General features: G+C 38.8%; 1 protein-coding gene across 1 annotated transcript in view; it reads right to left on the bottom strand.

Moving 5' to 3' along the window:
* Window positions 1-24,295, bottom strand: part of fam184ab (family with sequence similarity 184 member Ab) — a 130,434-nt gene that overhangs the window by 14,434 nt on the left and 91,705 nt on the right. Inside the window, 4 exon segments of the mRNA XM_054618767.1 lie at window positions 3,995-4,141; window positions 7,365-7,549; window positions 14,397-14,524; window positions 17,610-17,763. Coding sequence (XP_054474742.1) covers window positions 3,995-4,141; window positions 7,365-7,549; window positions 14,397-14,524; window positions 17,610-17,763 — 614 coding nt within the window.

Here is a 24,295-nt window from a genome sequence, read left to right as displayed (position 1 = left end):
AAAATATCAGCGCATCAGTCTCCAATCTAACTACGCAATCTCCATCCTCTAAAGACTATGAAATAAGGTTGAAACCTCGGAAAAAAGATAGTTAGTGGACCCTGAGTTACGTTAAAAAAAAATCTTTAGTAAGTTATAGCTTGACTAAGAATTAAAACCAGGCCTCATTTAATATATTTTTATCTCTGCCAGGTGATTATGTTTTTCGTATGTGTGCATGGCTGTGTTTATCTCCGATTTTGCCTGTCTGTCCATGGCTAATCTGACTAACTGCTGTTCCTATCATGGTTGCAGTGCTTCACACTTGTTTCTGCTATGGATTTTAAATTACTCCTCCTTTGATTTGCATGTCTTGGTGGGACTTTGGTTTGATTGTATGAATATAAGTATGTTTGCATGTATGTATATATGTATGTATAACTATCGCTTAGCAAATGACAAAGTGAACTGAGGGCTTGTTACAACGGAGCGCGTCTTCTCATGTCTTTAAGAAGAGAGCTAGCTGTTAGCAGCCAGTGAGAGTCATACCGTGTTTGTTTGGCTACCAGATCTGAACAGCTGACGGGGGCTAACAGAACTAAATACTTGGCGGGACTGACAGTTCTCTTTTCATAGAACGCTTTAAACAGTGAACATGAAGCTTTACAAAGTAAACTGCAGTTTAGCTGTCCAGAGCCGGTTCAGACAGCTGCGTATATTAAAATGAGAGATCTGTTGTGTGAGTGGAAAACATGTCTGATACGCTTGCGGTCCAGACGGGGGGACAATTGTGGTTTGTATTCATTAATTGCAGGCACACATGGCAGAGCTCTGCACTCTGCTGAGAGCATTTTTCTAGTTACATTGTTTATTTAGGAAGAAGTGTGCTGCATAAGCCAATGGGTTTTTGACCTTTCCTGTCAAATTTTGTGGATTCTATTTTTAACTCTACTCATTGTATCAGCATCTGTTCTATTCTCCTTGTATTGTACGTGACACCCTCTTAATCAATAGATCTTGTGCATTTCTGTGTTTGCAGTAGCAAAGGGTCTTGATGTAGCATTTGCTTTGTGGATGTAATAACGGCCAATAAGCATGCTCTATTTAGATGCACATCCTCTTTAGTCCAGCAGGTGGCGCTTTGCTCTCAGCTGACAACAACTAAAAGGAGGTCAGCTCTGAAGAAGCTGTTAGCTCGCTGCACGTCTCCTGCGTCTAACACACACACGCACACACACCACAGAGTTTTCCGTATGGCTTTTCTTTCTTTATCTCAGTCTGTTTCATATCTGTTGTCCTCTGTCTATCTCAGAAACTGTACAGTTTTCTCTTGAGGTTTGGTTCATTTCCCTCATGACTTGACATCCTCCACTGCCCACCGGCAAAGTCTACCTTTCAACTCTTTTCTTTTTTTCTTTCTCCATCCACCCTCTGCTTTGGTTCTCTGTCTTCACCTGCAGTCATCCATGTCACATCTCATACACACTATTCTTCTCATTCTCTTAACCTCAACATGCTGCATCCCCACAGCTTTCTCTCGTATTCTTTCACTCTATCGGTTCACTGCAGCATTTGCTACACTCTTTCCTACATCCTCACTGCATGTCATTAATAATATGAATTCCCCCTCTTAATATTCAGTAAGAAAAGACATTTCATCACTACTTGCTGAGCTACATGTAATTGATCTTTATTTTATGTGTATACAAGTCATCTTTGATCCATGCAAGGTCTACCTACACCTTGCACGATATTTGACTGTAGACAGAAGGTACTATGTTTTGTACAGTACATTTGGCCAACCATCTGAGGGGAAACCAGCACATGTGGTCATGACAGAGTTTTTTTTAAAGGTGAACAATTCTGATGTTCTATTTTCCAACCAGTGATAATAGCCTTTACAGGAAGACTGAAATAATACATTATAATCCCCGCCTGGCATTTTCCATAATAACATACTATTCATGCACAAATGATGCACGATATAAAGAAAACGATTAACATCTGAATATACATTAATTCTGTTACTCAAGTGTTAAGGTTTAAAAGGGATCTTATTATTCCATAGCTGTGGCAATGAAGCAAATCAGACACGCCAACCAGTCCAATCATCACGGCAGAACAGATTCAGCCAGAGCCGTAGCTACAACTGATTACACCAAGGTCATGTCTGACAATTTGGGGGGTTTAAAGGGCCATTTAAACCCCCCAAATTGTCCATTTATTTTTTTATATCTCATTCTGTAGCTTACAATAGGTGTTCTGTACTATTCAAATCCAAACTTTCAAATTCTGTATGTATGTTTTAGTGTCAAAATGCTATTTTGCCAAGGCGTTCTATAAAAAGATTCTCAAGTGACGTGTAACGTTGCTACATTTATACATATATATAATACAGTAACTTAGATGGTGGTCGAAACGCTCCCAGTTTGGAGAAGCACACAGGGGTACCGGCAAAGAAGCTAAGCAATGTTCTGCGGTGGACGCCACGTTTGTACGGATGTGAAAATCACACAATAACACAAACATACTAACCAGTCGAGACAGCGGTAGACAAGCCATTACCATGTTCTGCAAAGTAAAATGACTATATTTGTCAATCGAGCCTCGTGGCTTTGAAGAGTGACAATGTTACAAATGACAGCTGTTTTGAAATGAAATTTGGGGAGACATTATTACATTATTGAACAGTTAAATTAATTATTGTTTTTGATGGTTCAGCAAAAAGGTAGAGTGCCAAAAAAGGTGTTGAGTGACACTGGTACCTACTTTTTAGTAGACCTCAGTATTTTTTAAATCTTGGCAACAACACTGACAAAAGCCACAATTCAATTCGGTGCATTTTCAAAAAAAAAATTTCATGCTTGATGAATTTAAAAAAAAAAAAATTGTTCTGCTTTATGCTTGTCTACTTAAATGGTGATGACACACTGAATCTTCTCTGTGAGTTCAATTTCAACTTGCACTTATCCGTTAGTTAAGATACCCGTACGACAGGCAACTTGATGCCATTGTTTGGACTGAACAGTTGAACAAATTACAACAGTGTTCAGATTAAGACATCAGGCTCTGCTCACTCCATATGAAAACCAAAATGTCCGGCAGACTGGACAGTTTTACAGTTGTGACGCAGCCATGTTGACGCACATCCAGACTGCATACATTAGAAAATTGGGGGTATGAAACTAACTCATACTGGATTATTTTACTCTTAGTGTGGAGTTTTTTAAATCAAATACTGCAGAACCATCTGTGAAAGCATGCAGAAATGCACATTACGACACATGAATATGAATTCGGGAGCACTGGGTACGTAGGTAACGTAGGCAATTTGTGTTTCTCTTTCTTAAACCTTCGAGTTCATGGAGATAATTGAGCTTTTATTCTGATTTTCTTTGTTCTGCAAATGAAAAACACATTGTTTCCAGAAGAATGCGGCTCAGGTACAGATTGAGGGTGCAACGGTAAATCTCCTGGTGCTGCCTTTCATGGTAAGCCAGTTTCGTCATGCACCGTCGTGTTTGCTGCAGCTGTTTATAGCGTTTGACACAAGCAATATGATTAGCTGGGAAGAATTTTAATTCATCGCAGCCACCTCCGATTTCCACTGAACTTCCCATGACGCATACAAAAATGAAAATAGTCTGCATGGATGCGTCTGCTCCTATATGACTAACAGCTGCTAGTGTGTTATAGTATGAACTAGCTTTTCCCACATTTGATCATCTGCTCGACTAGAAGATAAAAAGAGTTAAATCTGTGGAAACCAGGAGTGTTCAGGCAGATGTGAATGCATCATCTGTTATTCTCCCCAGAGAAAAACCTGTCTGTTGCTTTAAACTTCCATTCGGTACCTGACAACACTCAATTACATTATCTAGGACGGATAGGTTGACCTGCGCACACAGCAATCACAAATTAAGAATTACGGAAGTGTAATTCCTCTGTGCCTCCGTTGTTGCATAGCTGTCTGGAGACCACACAAGAGCACGGTGTGTTTACAGTGTGTACATACAGTATCTGGAGGGCGGAGATCTTGTCTTTGAGCACTTCCTGGGCTTTGTTGAAGTCTGACAGCATGTTCTGCGTCTCTCTGCTGTGGACGGCGCTCATTTCGGCGAGCTCTCTCTCGTGCCTCTTCGTCAACTCTTGTTCATGAGCCCTGAAGAAAAGAGAAGAGCGGACGGTTGAGTTTCTAAGTGTCACTCAGTGTTCCTTAACACTTAACTTTTTTAATGTTGTAGCTTATCAAGGTGGACCTAATTTTGAATAGCTATACACTGCTAGTTTAATTAACTGTACAGCAATGCAACATGTTTAATGTACTTATTTACAGGTTTATAAAATTATATTTTCTGTTGAGCAACTAGTAACTATATTTGTCAGATTAATGAATCTGTATAAAGATTTTATTTAGTGAAATATAAAGTAGCAACAAATGGAAATACTCAACTGAGGAGCATTGCGCACTACAAAAACTTTGGTGACAATTGCTTTTACGTGCAGATGTATTAAATAAAGACCCATTTTTTTATGTGTCATGCCACAAACAGACAAAACAAATAAAATCCTTCCTTTTCATGAAGTTTGAATGAAGCCATTCCAGTAACAGTCGCAATTCAAGCGTTAGGACAGAGTAAAGCATGTTCAAAATGTTGATTAAATCTCCCTTGGTGGCTCAGGAATAACAGACATTTTTTAAATGGGTGACATTTCCACTTTATCAGGACCTGCAGATTCTCCTCTCTCCGTCCGTCTCTCCCAGGAGAAACGGACATAATGGATTGTTCAACAGAGAAAACATTGGTGTGATTAAAAAAGGGAGACAGATACACAGAAGGAATTCCTAGAATGTTACTGCATGAAAACGTATTATGAACATAACTATAAAATAGATACAATGTTTTTTGAGTTTGCACAAAACCCCAGCGGAACACAATAAGTGTATAATATGAAAATGCACTCAAACATAAATACGGTTTGACATTCACTTAATGTACAACATAATGTAAAACATATGCACAGAAAGTGTTTATCAAATCCTCCATCTTATCAAAATTGTTCAGTTTGCACATGTAGAGGGTTTTGCTCTGGGAGGAGAGGAGCTGAAGAAAGAGGAGGAGGATGGGAATGGGGAATAAAAGATGATAATAATTAAATGAGCAGGACAAAAAAAAAGAATGATAAAAGGGATGTGAGGGATGAAGGAGGATGTCTGTCTGCCTCTCACTCTGACTGGGCCAAGTCTCCCCGAGGGCTGCACATCTTATATCTCCCCGTGTCCTCTTTATTTATTTATTTATCAGCCTATTTTTATCCCTGTGACCAGGATTCAGATGGGGAGTTACGTAACAGAGGGAGAAATGTGCGGTGCATTGGCCTGCCAGCAGAGAGAGAGAGAGAGAGAGAGAGAGAGAGAGAGAGAGAGAGAGAGAGAGAGAGAGAGAGAGAGAATGCATATACATAAAGACTAGCAACGCATGACGTAACCATAGAGAATGAAGCACCATGGGAGCAGTCATCAAACAAACACATGTGTAGAAAAATCTTCAAACACACACACAGACGCAAACATATAACATATAACTCTATGATTGACTCTAATGAGTAGCTAGGCCACATTAGCCACACAGCAGTTAAAAAATTCATAACATGCTGCAGGGAACTGCATGATTATAGATTCCACTTTGCTTTTACCCTAAATAACCTTCACACTAATCAATTGCTCCTGACACCGGTTGAGGGAGGGGGATGGGGGGAGACAAAACAATGAGAGAGAAGAGAGAGAGAGAGAGAGAGAGAGAGAGAGAGAGAGAGAGAGAGAGAGAGAGAGACTGATTAGAGGACTGGCATTTCTGTGCATTTTAAACTGAAAAAACTGAAATGTCAATGATAATGTGCCATTAATGTTCTTCATGATGCTACTCTGTACTGATTCACCCAAAATAATCGTTCAGCCTTTTGGGAAATAGACTTATTCACTTTTTTTCCAAGAGTTAGATGAGAAGATGGATCCCACTAGTTCTTTCTGTTACTTCCCTCAAGCTTCACTCTATTCTTCTCTTGATTTGTGTCCTTTCCTGCATCCCAGGTGAATTTGAGCCTAACCTTGTCTTTCCATTGACTTTGTATGCTATCTCGTCAACTCTAAAATTTGCCTGCGGCGCACGATTAGAGGTGTTGGTAAGGGGATTTTTTTTTTTTTTACTTCAGATAAGGCAAAGCTAGCACTTCCAGTATTTATACTAAGCTAAAGGTAAACGTCTCTGAGCTCCAGCTCTGTACTTAAGGTACAAACACGAAAGTGGTATCAATCTTCTCATCTAATTTTCGGACTGAGAGAGAATACAAGTATTTCCCAAAATGTTGAAGTCTTTCTTTAACAGAACCAAAATCAAAATACATGGTTCTTAAAACTCAAAGAGTCCACAAAATACTAAAGGTCAGCCAATAGTGGATTTTTAAAGGCCGATATATATAAAATAGTTTGGAGTAGGAAAAAGCAGAAAGCAGATTAATTGGCCAATCTTGTATTGTGAACTACAAGCTGATAGCATTGCGTCATATGTCAAGACATAACTTTTGAGAGGAGAAATAAACTGAAAACGTGTCAGATATGACATGAATACCACTTGTCTGCTTTCTGCAAAATCAGCTGTTTCTAATCCATGAAGAATAATGCGTTGTAGGTGTTTGGATATTTTAGAGTAGAGAATTACTTTCTAAAAAAAGGGATCTCAGATCTCAGTCTACATTGAAATATCTAATTCAAACTCAGCCAAAACGATTAATCGGTTGATCTCTTACAAAATACATCATACAAATTGACTAGTGATCATCACCAAGCACTAATGATAGAGCTAGAGCTTAAAAACACCACCATTTCATCCATGCGCAAAATAGGGAATTGAAGGACCACCACTCTGAATTCATGGGGAAAAATGTTCAGCAGCTTGGTTGCCAGGTTACAGCGTATTAAGATAAACTGCATTGGTTACACAATGGGCTAGTATTACTGAGTCCAACTGTGTTACCATGAATATTTCAGAAACTACATCTGACACACAGAAAAGAAGATGCATCTTGTATCAGACAAGGATAAAAAGGATGATGTCAGTTTGTGCTGGTTTTTAAAAAGGATATGAGGAGTTAGAAGTCAATTTTCTAATATAAATGATGGAACATAAACACACTACACCGCCAGGGTTATTCACACCAATCTGTGCTTTCAATTGCAATAACTTCAACTTGACATATAAAAAAAACGAAATAAGCGTGTCACTATCTAGTCTTATCATCAAAATGTCTTCTTTGCCTATGAGCTCAAGTTTGAAGGTTTTCATTACATTATTGTTTCGTATTGTCAGTATTGTGCTGAGTCATACCTGATCTGCTGATTGGCTTCGCTGCGGATCTTGAGCACCTCCTTGCCCTTTAGCTCCAGCTCTTTAGTCAGAGTGCTGATATTTTCGTTGAGTGTGTGGATCTGGTGGTCCAGCTGAGCGATGTGGTTCTTCCTCCTGGAGACCTCCTCCTGCAGCTCAGTGATCCGGCCCAACAGCTCACGCTCCTAGGAAGGAGAAGAAAACAAAAACAAGTGTTCATTTTCATTACATTACATTACATTACAGTCATTTAGCAGACGCTTTTATCCAAAGCGACTTACAGGAAGTGTATTCAACATAGGTATTCAAGAGAACTACTAGTCACCAGAAGTCATAAGTGCATCTCCTTTCTTAAACAAGCATCTTAAAGCATAAACCAGAGCAAAAGTATAGTGCAGAGGCAATTTACTACGAAAACAATAATTGCAACAAACTAATACGAATACAATAAGTGCTACAAACTACTACGAATAGGATAAGTGCAGTAAACGAATACGAATACAATAAGTGCAGCGAACTGATACGAATACAGTAAGTGCAACAACTAATACGAATGCAATAAGTGCTACGAGGAAGGCTCAGGGTAGTACTTCTTGAAGAGGTGAGTTTTCAGCCTTTCATGGTTTAATGAGTTGATATCCAACAGTGTTATTTGTCCACTAATGATTTCTAATTACTTGTTGACTAATAAAGGAAAATTCAAGGACACAGCAATTTACCTTTTCATTTTTCCTCATAGCAACCATCAGTTGAAACCAAAGTCATGTCACCTTTACATGAACTGAGAGCGGTCCAACGTCTTAACATAGTAACAACAAGCTTGTTTTGTCTAACTGTGTTAAATTTGGTGTATGGTATTACATATTATTGCCGTAAACATTGTGAGGAATATTAAACCTTTTAAACCATTTTCATGAGACAAAACTACCAAAAAATATAATATAATAAACCAAATAGATGAAACAATGGACACTGAATACAGATGTCTTGGTAACATTGTACATACTTGAAGTCAAAGCTGAAGCTTCTTAAAATGTTTTTTTTGGTTTCTTGGTAACTGAACCGTATTTTGTATAAAATGTTGTATTTATGTAAATGTGGGTCGACAAAAAAAGCCTTAACATGACTTGTATAGAATTGAAGGGGTTACACCCTTTCAACAAGTTTGATAGAAATGGGGGCAGTAGTTTGTTAATCCCACTGACAAAAGACAAACAAACCAAACCGAAAGCATGAACTCCTTAGCAGAGGTAATAAACTGGAACTAAAATTAAAAACGTTCTTGGGCAGAGTGTTTGAAACACATTTAATCAGGGATATACTTTTTTCTTATTGACAGCACAAACTAGGCCAATAATTACATGAGATGATTAATCGACAGCGAGTGAGTCAAAGTGCCACACCGGCTGTTAAATGCTGTCAAACTGACAATGAGTGTTATTTATTCTCAAATATGACAAAACCAATTTCAATCAACTCCAGCATTAAAGCAGGTGCTGGTCTGAATCTCTAAGTCCTGAATTATCATCAGTCTCAAAGTCTCTGAATGACGTCCATGCAAACCAACTACCCAAATTACTCGCGACCCCCCGCAGAGCTGCTCTTTTCTTCTGATCTCTACGGTGACACAAGATGTCACTGTGATGTGTGAAGAGAGAAAAATGAACAAGTGATTTTTCTCAATAGGGTGGGAATGAACAACGCGTAGGATCAATCAAACACGTAACCTGCCTGACTTAACAATGAATCCAGTTTAATGAGGATCAAATCAAATCAAATCAAATCAGTTTATTTTGTATAGCCCAGAATCACAAATTACAAATTTGATGTGACTCACTACTGCTTAAACCTGGTTTGAGATTATGGTTTTACAAGCTTCTTAAGATTCTTGAAATATCAGTGCTGGTTGATTTAAGTGTGTGTTATTTGCTGCAGCATTGGACTGTAAGCACCCGCTTTGATTGTCATCGCTCGATGGGCGTCATCAGCGGTTATCGGGCTGCTAGTAGGTTCAGAAGGCCATTATCATCTATTCACATGGTTGATCAACGTTACGGATTTAGGAAATAAATGAGCATTCTTTCAAAGATGAAACTAGACATATGTGACTGTTTCTTAAAGATTTAAATCTTATCAGCTGGGACTAGTGGGGCTTGGGCCACCGACAGACCACCCTTATGCTTTAAGACAACAGTACTGGTCCACACATAAGATTTCCAATGAAAATGTCAAACCCAAAGGTGCCTCCTTATTTTCCCAGAAAAATAAGACATTATTCAACCACAGCATCCTGCACATTGTGGGTTGCTTTTATTCATTTTATCAACAATGTTTTGGTCTGATATTGACCTGATGGAGGTCTAAGGACTGAACTGCTGGTAATAAAGTGATTTTCATCCGAAGCACCTGCAATTAAGATTTTTCTTTTTTTTGTTGCTGTGCCAGAACTTTGTTGATAATATTCAAATGAAATCACAAAGTTCAAACCAGCTGTATCTTGTCATTAGGATCTATCAGCCATCAACACCCAAAGCGGCCAAGTTGGGTGTTAAAACCGCTTTATGACGGGGAGCAGCGGCAGCCTTGTTTGCAAAATTGATTGATTGATTGTGATTAGACTTGAATGAAGAGGCAAATACATGATCTGATGACTCCCTAAAGAGGGCCACATAACTCCACCAGAATCAGATTATATATCATCAAGTTATCGTTCACTAATGATTCTCCACTTTGCAAAAAAAAAAAATCATCCTACTTTATGACAATTTATTCCGAGGGCTGTGTTCATATACATCCAAAAGCCATAATCTTGTATAATCGCCTCATGGTCACAACCTCCTGCCTCACTATCTGTCTCCATCTGAGTCCTCCCTTAACATCTTAATTTAATGTCATTGGCAGATTTTTGTGCTGTCCATAAACCTAGCGGCGCAATTAAACACAATGGGGACAGGGCAGATTAATTTTTTAATGACTCATTTACTCATTTCACTCTCCATCTCGTCAAACTCCCGGCTTCATTAGGGAGAGAGAGAGACAGAGAGAGACAGAGAGAGAGAGAGACAGAGAGAGACAGGAGGCACGAAGGCAAATAAACCCCAAAAAACTCACAGGAAGGGGAAGAAAAACAAAAAACGACAGATAAAATAAAGGAACAAAGAAGAAGGAAAATGCATTTTAGGGAATTCAGGATGATTCCATGTATGTATTGTATGGTGACTTATTTTTTAAGTATAATCAAATCAAATTATCAAAATCGCTGTTCACATTTATTGCAGATGACCGACTGGAAGGAGGTCTGCTTCATCTCTCACAGTGTCTTTCACTCTTCATCATCTCTCCTTCTAATCTTACTTTCCCCTCCACACCAAAGAACTTGGTTAAATAAAGGAATAAATGTGCACCATTTTTTTGGGGCTATTTTGCCTGCCGCCCTCTTTATTTTCTTATTTTTAAGGCTTTGAAAAATAAATACGTTCTTTAAATATTCATCGGGCGAGGACATTAGCCGGCCGAATCTCTTGAACCTTACTGAAAATGAAAAAATGTATTAAATATGATGGGTGGGCATTTCTTGGTTGGTATCATCCATCCAGTCTGACAGATAGAATATTATATAGGTAACTTACATTAATGTGAAGCTTTTTATGACATTAAGATTGTGATTGTAATCCTTTGTTTTAATGGACAGTGGTAGTGTTGCACTGTAATAACCAGTATTTCCCAAACTCTTTTTCTGGGGATCCACTCTCCGAAAATAACAAACCATCGCGACCCAATTCATAATAGGCCTCATCTATAAATCATGAGAAGAGTGAATTTGTGCGTAAATTAATGTTCCGGACCATTTTTAATGCAATTTCCACATTATCTTATATCACCTTGATTAAACAAGCCATTTTGAGGAGATAAACATTTGAAAACTTTGTTTTATGCAGTAAACAGGATATCTCTTTCATTTGATTATTTAAACAAACAGAATGTACACTAGCCTTCCAGTTTTGATTCAGTGTTTTAAGTAGGTCACAATTATCAGAACATTGCCGACATTCATTGCATCTCATGTGGCTCAAAGGTGTTCTGCAGATATGAATATTAGATAAAAGAATATGGGAGAAATTCTACAAACTTATCTATATCACAAATTGAAAGTTCAGTGGCCTCAACAGTAGAAAGGATCTACTGCGACGCACTAAATAATCCTGCGGCTTGACCTTGGTCCAATTTAAAATGTATATTCTCACTATTTTCTGTCAAAGTTAGAGCAGTTTTGGTTAGTTCACATTCAACATTTGCCTATTTATTTTCTAAGTGCTCTTCTCACAAGTTGAAGTTTTAGTTCATATGAAACATTTTGTGCGTTGCTTTTCCAAGTGTTCTCCTCACTAGTTGAAGTTGAAGTGGGTCTGGACTTTGTGGACTTTTTTGCCCTGGGTTTTGCCTCTCAAGCTACTTAACAGTCCACTCTACCTTCTCATTGGAGATTGTTGAGGCTGAGAGGGAGGCAGCAGACCCTACTCAGAGCTGACACAAGCACTTCCACCTCCTCTGCATTATTTCAGGTAATTAATGAGTCATATTTTTTTACTAACAGTGAATATTCTCATAAAAAGGATGATAGAACAGAGTATCAATCAAATCAGTTAAGATGCAAAACAACTTCATGTATTCAAGTATTTTATCAATGACACTAAATATGGTTTTATGAATTAAAGGGTATGTGCACAAATTACACAGAGGATTGTATTACATTTATATTTATATTTTATTTGTCAAACTACAGAAAGCACTGCAATTTCTTTGTGAAATCAAAACCTTTGCCTTTGAGAGAAATACTTTTTTAGAGGCTTTAAAATTACTGGAGATAAGTAAAGTATCTTTTTCACTATCAGCCTATTATTAAACAACTGGATCCTATCAAAACTGCATATTTAACGCAAAAAAAAGAGGAAAGGAAAAGTATGTGAAATATTAAAATGGATTGGGATGAAAGAGCCGCAAGAGGAAATGACGGCACTTCTAAGAAACTTTACTTACATTGATGAAAAAATTATAACTTTTAGTTCAAAACTACAACAAAGATCGAACAACATCATGGAAATAGAACAGAACAGGTATTGGATGTCGAGAGATGCTGATGATGTGATAATTGATCAGACAGCTCTGTTAGATCAAACAAGTTAAGTATCTCCGGCGAGAAGGGTGACAATGTGTACACCCTGTACTTCATCAACCTCCTCCTCCCCGTCTGATGTCTGTTAAGTAATTGGAGGTATAAAACATCATTTAACACAGCGGGAGGACTGTTTGCTGCTGAGCTCTTATGACTCAACTCAGGAAGTTTGGGTTTACGTGCCATTAGGGCTCCGGCACAGCAAACATGGAATTAATGTAAACACAAACTCTCGGAGAGTCTGTCTCTGAATTTGTACATGCAGCATATTACCCCCAAAAAAGGAAAATTCACTTGGTGGGTCACAGTTTGTGCCGTGAAATCTGCTGGATTATTTTAAAGCAAAGGGAGATAACAGCAGATGGTGAAAGGACAGAAAGGATAAAGCCTCTTTCAAATTAGGGTGGCCATACTGTGATCTATCCTGCCAGAGACACAGAAATTGTTTCCAATTCAAACCCCTTTTTGCATCTCATCCCTTCTCTCTCCCTTCCATTACTTTTTATGTCTGATTCCACTTTGTGCCCAAACAAGCTATAAATGCTCAAAAAGTTATCTTAAAAAAAGAGGGAGGAAGTATTTAAAGTACCAGAGCTTGTGCTGATTTTTGATGTGTATGACAGGATTTGAGATGTTTTTGCATCAGAAAAAAAGCCAAGAGCCAGCACTAAAAATTAAAGCAAATTTAGTTCACACATAAACAGTCAGCCAATTGCATTTTTGACTTATTCCAAAATAAACAATGTGAATCTACTTTGGCATCAAAAAGAAGCTTGTGTGCTGCAGCGGCGACTGAATATGAACTGTTTCCACTGTTTTTCCTGCAGACTCATGACTGACAGGCAGTTCAGACTCGACTATTAGCGTTTATTGACCTTGATTGCCTTGGCAACTAAAGATGAGAGGGACGGATGGTGGCGTGTGTGTGTGTGTGTGTGTGTGTGTGTGTGTGTGTGTGTGTGTGTGTGTGTGTGGAAATGGGGGGTATTGAATATGACCAGCTGTGCTTTTCTGCTTGGACATCTGTATCACAACGCGATGAGAGGGGAACTCATGGTGTTTGGGGTAATTAGTCAGATTTACAAGAAGATGGTAAGAGGATAGCTAGCGGGTGGTGTGTGTGTGTGTGTGTGTGTGTGTGTGTGTGTGTGTGTGTGTGTGTGTGTGTGTGTGTGTGTGTATGTGTGTGAGCCTGCGGCAGGTGGTATTTGAGGCACATTGGCTATCTAATTTCTGTGTGACAGCTGGCACAGGTATATTATTAAAATCAAAATAAAGAAACCTAAAAAATATAAACATCTAAACTACTTTCCTGTCAGTTAAATCTCTTGATATACTTGTGATCAATATATTAATGGTTTTGTCTTTAAATTCCACTAAATAGTAAAGACTACCCATCCCAATTTTAAAGATAGCAATTTTTTGTTTCAAATAGCTTGTTTTGTCTAACAGTCCAATACCTAAAGAGGATTACTTTTCTATTGATCAATTTATCCCTTCAGAATCACCTTTAATTAAATCAAACCTCATTTTTGAGGCTATTCTTGGTTACCTTTTTTTTTTAGCAACAGCCACTGAATGTATTTGAATTCAGTAATTACCTCTTTGTATAGTTGTTCTAATCATTGATGGCAGAGATTCAAACTGCATCAAACAGGAAACAACGCAGAGGTAATAAAAGTGTGAAAGAGAGGACCTGAACGCCTCACAGATTGTGTGATTCATTTATTTGAATCACACAATCTCAAATCTGACATGTCATTCATCACAGTAGCTTTGTTTATTGTATCTGATTTATGTATTCATTAATTCACCCCAACAGATGATCCAGATGCTTCAACGATAGACTGGTCTCCTACCTGTATCCGGTTGTTCTCCAGGGTTTTCTCCAGCTCCAGCTTGGCAGCAGCTGACTCCTGTTGGTGGGTTTGTCTCAGGTGTTCGATGGCTGATGCGTGGATGTGGTTCAACTCTGATCGCAGAGAGGCTGAGTAAATCACACAAATGGAAACAGAGCTTGTGTCAGACCCAGTGATTTTAAAGCTTTTTGAAAAAGCTTCCTCCGACCTTTAGTCTGCTTGCAACAAAAGTGCTCATTAGATGAAAAGGCATTTTTATTACAAAATAAATAAAGAAAGCATTTTTTTTAACTCTCCAAAGGAAAGCAGAGTGCTTCGGGAACCTTTGCCCAGGTGGCCTTTAATCCTCACTCCGAACAGACTAATGGTTGAGAGAAGCATATAGAGAGGGAGCCCACACAGTTATTAGCTTTCTACTTGAAAGTAAGACACATTTATAATGTCAGAATGAAGCAATACAGCAGTGAAAGCTCACCACTGCAGTTCTTTTTTAAAATAAAAAAACATGATAAAAACACATTATATTAACCTACACTCCCACGAGACGCACACATGAAGATACACACACATTCACACGCACAGAGAGGATGAAGAAAATTGAGAAAGGGCGAGAGATAAAGAGTAAAAAAAGGCTAATAAAAGGACGTCAGGATGTGGGAAGTGAGAGATAGATGGGAGCAGCTCTCTAGTGTCAGACCATGACATGAAGGTTAATGGAAGACCATTTATCACTGACCAGCACTGCTGTGTTCGCACTGAAAACTGGGTGAAGATTTAGATTTTTCTGCACTTTCCAGCTTACTTGGTCTATCTTAGACTTTCTGCCAATGCTCTCATTGTTTTAACTGTCGTAAATCACATTATTGTACATATAAAAACATGAAAGTGATACACATAATAATGCATCAATACTTACAAAAAATGAAATATATATATTTACTGATTTTTTCCATTGAAAGAACAATTTACTACCTCCGTTCTTTGCAACAATATTCAGCAAGAAATAGGAACAAATAAATGCAATAATATAAATATAGATAGAGAGAGAGAGAGAGAGAGATAGATAGATAGATAGATAGATAGATAGATAGATAGATAGATAGATAGATAGATAGATAGATAGATAGATAGATAGATAGATAGATAGATAGATAGATAGATAGATAGATAGATTGATTGAGTATGTCGCATGTGTACAGATTGTAAAGCCCTCTGAGGCAAATTTGTAATTTGTGATTCTGGGCTATACAAAATAATTGAATTGAATTGAATAGATAGATAGATTATCCAGGCCTTGCCCTGGAACACACGTAAATATGTATATGTATATATATATGGTATGTTTATATATATATATATATATATATATATATATATATATATATATATAAACATACCAAATATACATCATACATCTAGAATATAAAATATAAACATTGGATAAATTTGTTGTAGTTTAAAAAAGAAAATTAAATGAGGTATAGTGAGAAAATAACTGTGTGAAACTTTGAGTGAGCAAAACAGAGTGAGGTAAAAAAGTTTAGACGGGAACTATATAGTTGTGTATTCTCTGTTAGACTGAGGTGAAGTGTTGTAAAGGGTTATTGCTTTTGGCAGGAAAGGTTTCCTGTATCGGTCCGTCTGACAGTGAAGCTGAATTAGTCTAGAACCAGTTACAGAGAGAGATCTGCTGTCCGTGCAGTAGGTGGTGGAGAAGGTGGTCAGGGTTATCCTCAACAGAAAACTGTTTGTTCAGTGTCTTTTTCTCCACCACAACTCAATAGGGGGCCAATAACGGAGCCAGCTTTTTTAATGAGTTAATTAAGTCTGTTGGTGCAGCAGACTCAGTACAGTGCACTGGCACATGTTGAAGGATCTCATCCTTCCTCAGGATGTGGAGTCTGCTCTGAACTGAATGTACTGAAGCTAGACAGCTTCAGTACATTCAGTTCAGTTGTCAATGTCAACCTCCTCTCCCAGGATGCACTGGGCTTGTGAAGCTGTCCTCTTCCTTCTGAAGTCGATCACCATCTCCCTGGTCTTGGCCACGTTAAGAAGCAGATGACTATCCAAATTGTCCATTGTCACTCTGTATGCCTCTTCCCACCCTTCACTTCAAACATGTGCAAGTGGCACAACTAGATGGTGTATTGAACATCTTTGGACTGAGACAGCACAGTCACTGTGACGTAACCCATTTGTTTGTGCCAGAGGAGTCGCCCCCGGATGGTCATGCAAGAATGAAAGTTTAAGGCACTTCCACAGTGGTTTCACTTTTCAGAACCTGATGTTGCAGCATGGACATAACTCTGCCCGTTTAGACAAACTGCGGTCCGTCCATCAGGTAGTCGGTAATGCCAAGGAGATGGTGGACGTGTCTACTCTCATTTAGTGGTGCATGTCTGTTTATGTTTTAATTTCACTCATCAATTTCAGCCTGATCACTTTCCAGGAAATGCATAAAAGTGTCTCATATTTTCCTAAATTGATTTGATTTCCCTGTGACCACATAGGCAAGGCAGGACGCCATTTCCTGTAAACACACTGCAGGTGTAGGGTCATCATGATAGACACCTAATATACAGAGCTTCACCTTAAGAGGTATACTGCATCGATGATTTTATTGGATCATTCTGCATAATAATTACTTTTACTTTGGATACCTTCAGTATATTTTGATGCCTCTACTTTTGTTATTTTATTTAAGTCACACTTTAAATGCAGGACTTTTAATTGTAGCAGAGTATTTCTACTCTGTGGTATTACTTGGTAAATGATCTGAGTACTTCCTCCATTACAACTTATAGCTGGTTAATTGACCCTGACAGTTTATGCCGGTGCCACTTGTTGTAAATGTTTTGTGTTATGAGGACAGATACTTTCTGTACTTTCATGAATTCCAACTGGTTTTGGAGAGAAAAATGTGTCCTTGTACATCTCAAAGTAATAGTCTTATATCCCTATTTACTACATGAAAGGACAAAGGTTTTACTTTTCAGTATTTACTTTCCACTGTAAAATCTGTGTATTCATAAGACATTTTGTTGAAAAAGGAAAAATGTTCCAAAGAGTCATGGGAGGGTAAATCTTCTTAATGCACGCACACACACCACACACCACACACACACACACACACACACACACACACACACACACACACACACACACACACACACACACACACACACACACACACACACTCTAAGCCCTTACCCAGCATGGCTTTGCCCTCGTCCTCCAGTTCAAAGCGGAGTGTTTGCAGCTCTTGTTCCGACTGCTGTTTGAGTGTCTCGATGCTCTGGCGATGAGCCTCTCTGAGAGACTGCAATTCTGCATGGTGATGATGGCGGAGACGCTCCTCCAACTCCTGATGGAGAGATAAGGGGGGGGGGGACAGGAGAGGGATGAGAGAGGATAACAGAGAAGAACACAAAGAGGTGCAGGAAAATAGCAGGATAAAGGAAAACAGAGAGTGGGAGGGAAAGGGGGAGAAAGTAGGAGGGAATAGAGGAAAAGAAGGGTGGAGAAAAATAATGAGGAGAGGGAGAAAAGGAGGAAAATTTATGGATGAAAAGTTTAAGACATAGAAGGAGATGAAGGAGTGGGAGAAACCAAGTAAAAGAGACATAAAATTAGAAATGGAAAAGTGAGGCAGGGAGAGAAAGGGAAGTATTTTATCATAATTTCAAATCCTCTTTAAGGGCTGAAGGAGAAACTGGCCGATCATCACACTGACTTAAATTGCACCGAAACACCAGCCAAGAAGAGAAAAGTAGAGATGAGATCACCTCCAATGTCAAAATGCATTAAAGAAAAAAGACAATTCTCCCTCATACTTGAAGTCTCATAAAGATTTAAAAGGTTTGCTGACAGTTCCAATGGATTACTGTGCAGAATGACCTCGACTGTGAAGAAAATCAATTGAAAGTCACTCTATGGGAGAGTTTTAAGAAATAAAAAAGTAAAGTCACTTCACTGACAAAATGTATTGTAATATTGACAATTGCTTCTATTTTCTACGTTACAGATTTTAAAAACAATTGTGGTACGGTCACCTTTAAAAATCCTGAAAAGAATTGACTGAAACTTTACTTTTATAACACTGGTATTTACTGTAGTTCAAAATAACTTGATAGATGCAGAAACATAATACATTCCTGGTGATGTGATATGTTTAATATACAGTATTATATATATATTCAACTAGCAATTAAAAAAAGTTATACAAAGGGAGACTAAAATTGCTGGCACAGAATAAATGGAAGGGGCTTGAATAATAAGAATGTCATGATAAGTAGGTGTGTTATGAACAGGTGTCAATCACAATTATGTATCAGTAGCACCTAAAAGACAGGAAAGTCTTGACAAAAGTTTTCTGTGTGTACACATGGTCATTAATAATTCTATTTGTGGAGGAAGCTGCAGTCTATAGCGCTCTTTCAGTATGTTAATTGTTTCTTTATTTAAATGAGGGGAATAATTAAATTGTGTTCAGTTTAACTTCATACAGCTGTTATTGATTGTGTGTTTGCTTCATTACAAGAATTTTACAAACATATTAGAATATTAGCAAAGAAAACTGACAAGCACTTGTATACACAATATTAGCATCACACATAAGCAAACCTGAATGGAGGGCTGCCACAACACACACACACACACACACACACACACACACACACACACACACACACACACACACACACACACACACACACACACACACACACACACACACACACACACACACAGACCTACTAAAATTACACTGCTGGCAGTCAAACGTTTACTCTGGCAGAAGGAGCTGTTGTTGATTTGTCAGGAGCCACATTACGTGCCTGAGTAAGTGTTTATTGGAAATATGGTTTCACTTTTTGGGAAACACATTCACCATCGATGCTTCTGTCGTCTCCATCAACAACTCAACAGACATTTGTTGTGTGAAATGTGTTATTAGAGTGAGCTCATCAATCGGACAAAGTTGGCTTTCAGCTGGCTTGTTGGCAGTTAATGTGAAACCAACAGTTTATTTGACCATCAACTGTCAGTTTCTTTTTTTACTATAAACATGGTGAGAGTTTTTAGAATTGATCACAGTAATTCTTAGTTTTGCCATACTTTCAACTTAAAGATACAGAAATCAGAATGATATATGGATATTTACAGACGCGACTGCTGGAGTCAATATTAAGTTCTTGTGCACTTTAAAGGTTTCTTTGCGCTGTCTATTTCTAAGTCTGGCACTGTTGTTTTATTCTGTCTATAAACATTAGCTTTATTAACTTCAGTGCATACACACAAAACATTTTGGTCAATTATAATTACTAAAGGTATTGCTATTGGATTCTGCACATTTATGTGCCACACAAATAATGACTCAAATCATGTAAATCGCCCTCTATTCCCACCTCCTCAAATAAGTTTTTCCAACTTCGTACTCTAGAATCCCCTGTGTCTAAAATAACATCCAGATAAAACATTTAAATATAATCTAATTCCAATAACAGGTCACAAATACCTTTGCAGACGGAGAGTTGGGATTTCATTTTCATTATTACATACAGCCATGAAAGCACACGACAAGAAAACTGCTGTTCACACCGAGTTAAACCCATCTTTCTTTGTCAGTAAAATCTTAAGATGCCATTTTAAAAATGATAACTAGAACCCAACAAAAAGAAACATCTAAAATGATATTCATAAAAGGTTGAAGGCAACATCTGTGGCGTTTTAATGCGCCAACATATAATGCCTTAGGGAAATGATTCTTGGAACCAAGAGAGCCCTGAATATTCAAATGAACCTTGCTCCAAGGTGGCGAACATCATTCTTAGCGTTTTACGAGGCACTCTTGCTGTTTGTGTGGTAACACTTGAAACAAAAGTGTTACAGTTCATTAATGACTTAGTGGGTGAGTGGATAATAATGTTGTTCACGCTGTATTTAGTTGTGTTTATGCTAAAACTGATACCAACAAGTATTATAGCAGGCCTCCTCTCTCTCACTTTATTGTCAGTCTGCCAGTCACTTCTCCCTGTCCTGCAGTAGTCCCAGGTGGTTTCTCCCCCTCAGCACCTCCTGACTTCCACATCCACCTATTCACCTGCATGTAAACCCTTATAATCAGCTCCCCAGCATAGTAAATACACACCGATCCATCAGCCTCATTTCCTCACCCAATAATCCATTGTGTACTCTGCTTTAATGTACATCCTTCTAGTTAAACCTTTGCTTTTGCCTTAGCTTTCTGTTTATTTCACAGTCTTCAAAGTCAGTGATGTTGTGCTGCACTTGTTTTTTAATTTGCCTTTTTTTATAAATTTTTTTGTTGACCCTACATAAAAAAAGAGATGCCTGGGCCACTTTCTGGAGCCAGACCTGGGAGGAGAGCTTGCTGGTAAGCACCTGGTGACTTGGTCTTGACACATGGGGCTCGGCCGGACACAAGCTGAAATATCTACAAAGAGCCGCGGCCCTGGGGGCCAAACCACTCGCAGGGATAGGCTTTGGGGTCAGATGTATTGTGAGCTGGGCGGCAGGCAAAGTTGGCTACCAAGGCGTGCCGACCCTTGGCATCGCAGACTGGCTCTAGAGACGTGGAATGTCACCTCTCGGGCGGGGAAGGAAGAGGGGCTTATGACTGTGTCCTCTGGGGAGTCCTGGGGACGGTACTATGGGAATCCGGGGTACTATGAGCCATCCTGTCCTTGTATTACCAAAGTGAGAGATGCGTCTGTATACTCAGCACAATGTAAAACACTATTTCAGTGGTAGTTGGCCTCTGTCAAGGTTGTCCCCTCCTCACCGATCCTGTTTGTGATTTTCATCTCAAAACGTAGCCGGAGTTAGGGGTCTGGTTTGGGGATCTCAGAATTGCATATCTGCCTTTTGCAGATGATGTGGTTCTGTTGGCTGAATCAGACCTTGACCTTCAGCAAACACTGAGGCAGTTTGCTGGGAAAGTGAAGCGGTAGGGATGAGAGTCAGTACATTCAAGTCTGAGGCCATGGTTCTCTGCCTGAAAGCGTTGAGTTGTGCCCTCCAAGTTGGGAGTGAGTCACTCAACGAAGTGAGTGAGTTCAGGTATCTCGTGGTCTTGTTCACGAGTTAGGGTAGAATGGAGCATGAGATGAGGTGTCAGCAGTAATGTGTGGTGAAGATGGAGCTAAGTTGGAAGGCAAAAACTCTTGATAGATACTAGTCCATCTACGTTCCAACCCTCACGTATGATCATGAGCTTTGGGTAGTGACAGAAGGAATGAGATTCCGAATACAAGTGGCCGGCATTTGCATCCTTTGAAGAGTGGCTGGGCTCAGCCTTAGAGATAGGGTGAGGAGCTCAGACATACTGAGAGAGCTCGGAGTAGAGCAGCTGCTCCTTCCAATTGAAAGGGGCCAATTGAGGTTGTTTGGGCATATAATCAGGATCGTCCTGGACGCCTCCCTTTAGAGTTTTTTTAGGATCGTCCAACTGGTAACAGGCCCTGGGCTAGACCCAGAACATGCTGGAAGGATTATATATATTATCTGGCTTTGGAATGCCTCTGGGTTCCCCAGGAAGAGCTGGGAAGTTTTGCTGGGGAGAGGGTCATCTGGAACATCCTGGTAAGCTTGCTGCCCCGATGAACTAGCCAAATAAGCGCAAAGATAATGGAAAAAGGACTGTTGGCTTTTTTTATTGTCGTGTTACTTTGGATTACCATTGATTGATTTGTATTTTGATTGCATAATGTTAATTAGTGATAATTACTTTGCTTTACAATCTTGCAGCATTTTGTACCTGTGAAAGACACATTTTTTATGCTGTATGAGCAAAGTCAAAATCTCACTTGTTTACTGTAATAAGAATATACTGTTGAAATGAAAAACTGCATATTCCCAGTTCTGATCCTGTTTGAACTGTTGAGTTATTACTCAAAGTTTATAAAGTGTCCTGACCTTTGGGGTGCAAACATAAATGTATCCAATCAGAAGTGATTTGGGGCATTTTGCAACTCTTACATTATATAAAACTGCAGTTGACCTTTAGCTTGCGATACGTAGTAGCTGTCAGGGCAACATCCTAGTAGAAAATTTCGATTTCAGTTGACCAAAACTTTGTTTACATTTCAGAAGAATGTAGTTGAGGTTTATTCTGTTACATCAAATCCTCAAGTAAAGCTCCGTATGCTGCTGTAATTGCTAAGCTGCACTTTCATCAATCTTAAAAATCGAACTTAAATCCCTCTTGTAACAATACAGCATTCACTCACTCACTCACTCACTCACTCACTCACTCACTCACTCACTCACTCACTCACTCACTCACTCACTCACTCACTCACTCACTCACTCACTCACTCACAGATTCACTCATCAACACATCACATAACAGAAGCTGAGGACACTGAGAGGACTGCTAAGGTCCAAAGAGTTCGTAAAAATAGATGTAGATGTGTGTTGAAACCCTAGTGTGAGGTTTTACCACAGTATGAGGAAGCCACTAACCTCACCTATTCATTGGTATTGATTATTGGTCTTTTTGTACTGTTGGTCAGTAAAAAGAACATACCTTTTTATTCCTTTAATTAAAGGGAGCACATGAATTACTCCTAATCGCAGTGAGTCCTATAATTACAAAATGATCTCCTGCTGTCTTCTCTCTGTGCTGTTTGTCTGTTTGGAGGCCTGGTGATTCCATCTTCATTCCATTACTGGACGGTCAATATTTGTTACTTTGCTGGTGGATGAATCCATTTAACTAAGTTAAAAGGGGGGTAGTACTGATGAGCAAGAGTGAGACGCATAGACATGAAATGAGACTGTTGCTCTCGGGTACCCTGGCTGGCGAATCCATTTGCTTCAACACAGGTCTTAATCCTGACCCTGAGGACAACTTGAAGACAGAGTTGGAGGAACTGAGGTGTCTTAAAAGGAATGTAGCTTAAAAGAGTATCAGCTATGTATTCAGGAGATCTAAAATCCCAGAAGAGTAAACTCTTTATCCCTAAACTAACCCGCAGCCAACACATTGACTTTGAAACAGGTGTAACATGTTCTCTTCTTCTGGTCTTAGTCAGCACTCGAGCTGTTGTATTGTTCTCAATGCTTTCTCTGGCAGACCAGATCAGAGAGCCTTACACTAGTGGAGCCTGCTAGACATAAAGGCAAATATAACCGTTTCAGCATCTGGCCGTGTGAAATGTCTGCACACTGGCTGGATTCCAAAATGTGAGTTTTATTGATATATTTTATTTTTAAAGTAGGCTTTACAATTCAGACAGATCATAAGAAAAAAGAATATAAAGCTAAGCTCTGGCTTGACATGTAGTGCTTAAGATTCCGCCAATATTAATGGACGATTTATAGAATTCGGGCATAAATATTTAGGTTTTATTACCTCATAAAGATGTAGTAAAGACTCTGGCTCTGTGAATCTGCCTACATCAGCTAAGTGATGATACGCAAAAGAACGAAAATGTTCAACATGCTGATTTTTATCAATTATATTGTTTTCTACCTTAGTTTTCATGTTAGCATGCTGACATTTTCAAATTAGCTCTTAGCACAAAGTACAGCTGAGGCTGATGGGAAAGCCATTAGTTTTGCTGGCATTTGGTCATAAGCCAATTAGACATATTAAAATTTTGACATGAATGTTTGTACCAAATTAAGTGCCAATCCATCAAACAGATGTCAAGATAATTCACAAGGGAGTGAAATGGGACCAGGTGGTGGTGTTATTTTGTATTGATAGAATATTATGATATACCAATTCAACAAATATTAATAATGGTAAGCAGTCGGATGATTGGTGGGGAGCAAATAACACTATCATACAATTTTAGAATAGAGTCTGGTAAAAGCCATCAAGCAACCAGTAATGGCAATGATATCCACTCGTCTTCAGTTTGAGTTTA

This window comes from Anoplopoma fimbria, chromosome 18, assembly GCF_027596085.1.
Source record: "Anoplopoma fimbria isolate UVic2021 breed Golden Eagle Sablefish chromosome 18, Afim_UVic_2022, whole genome shotgun sequence".
Classification (NCBI taxonomy): Eukaryota; Metazoa; Chordata; class Actinopteri; order Perciformes; family Anoplopomatidae; genus Anoplopoma; species Anoplopoma fimbria.
Note: the sequence above shows the minus strand (reverse complement) of the source record. Positions and strands in the feature narration are given on the sequence as shown.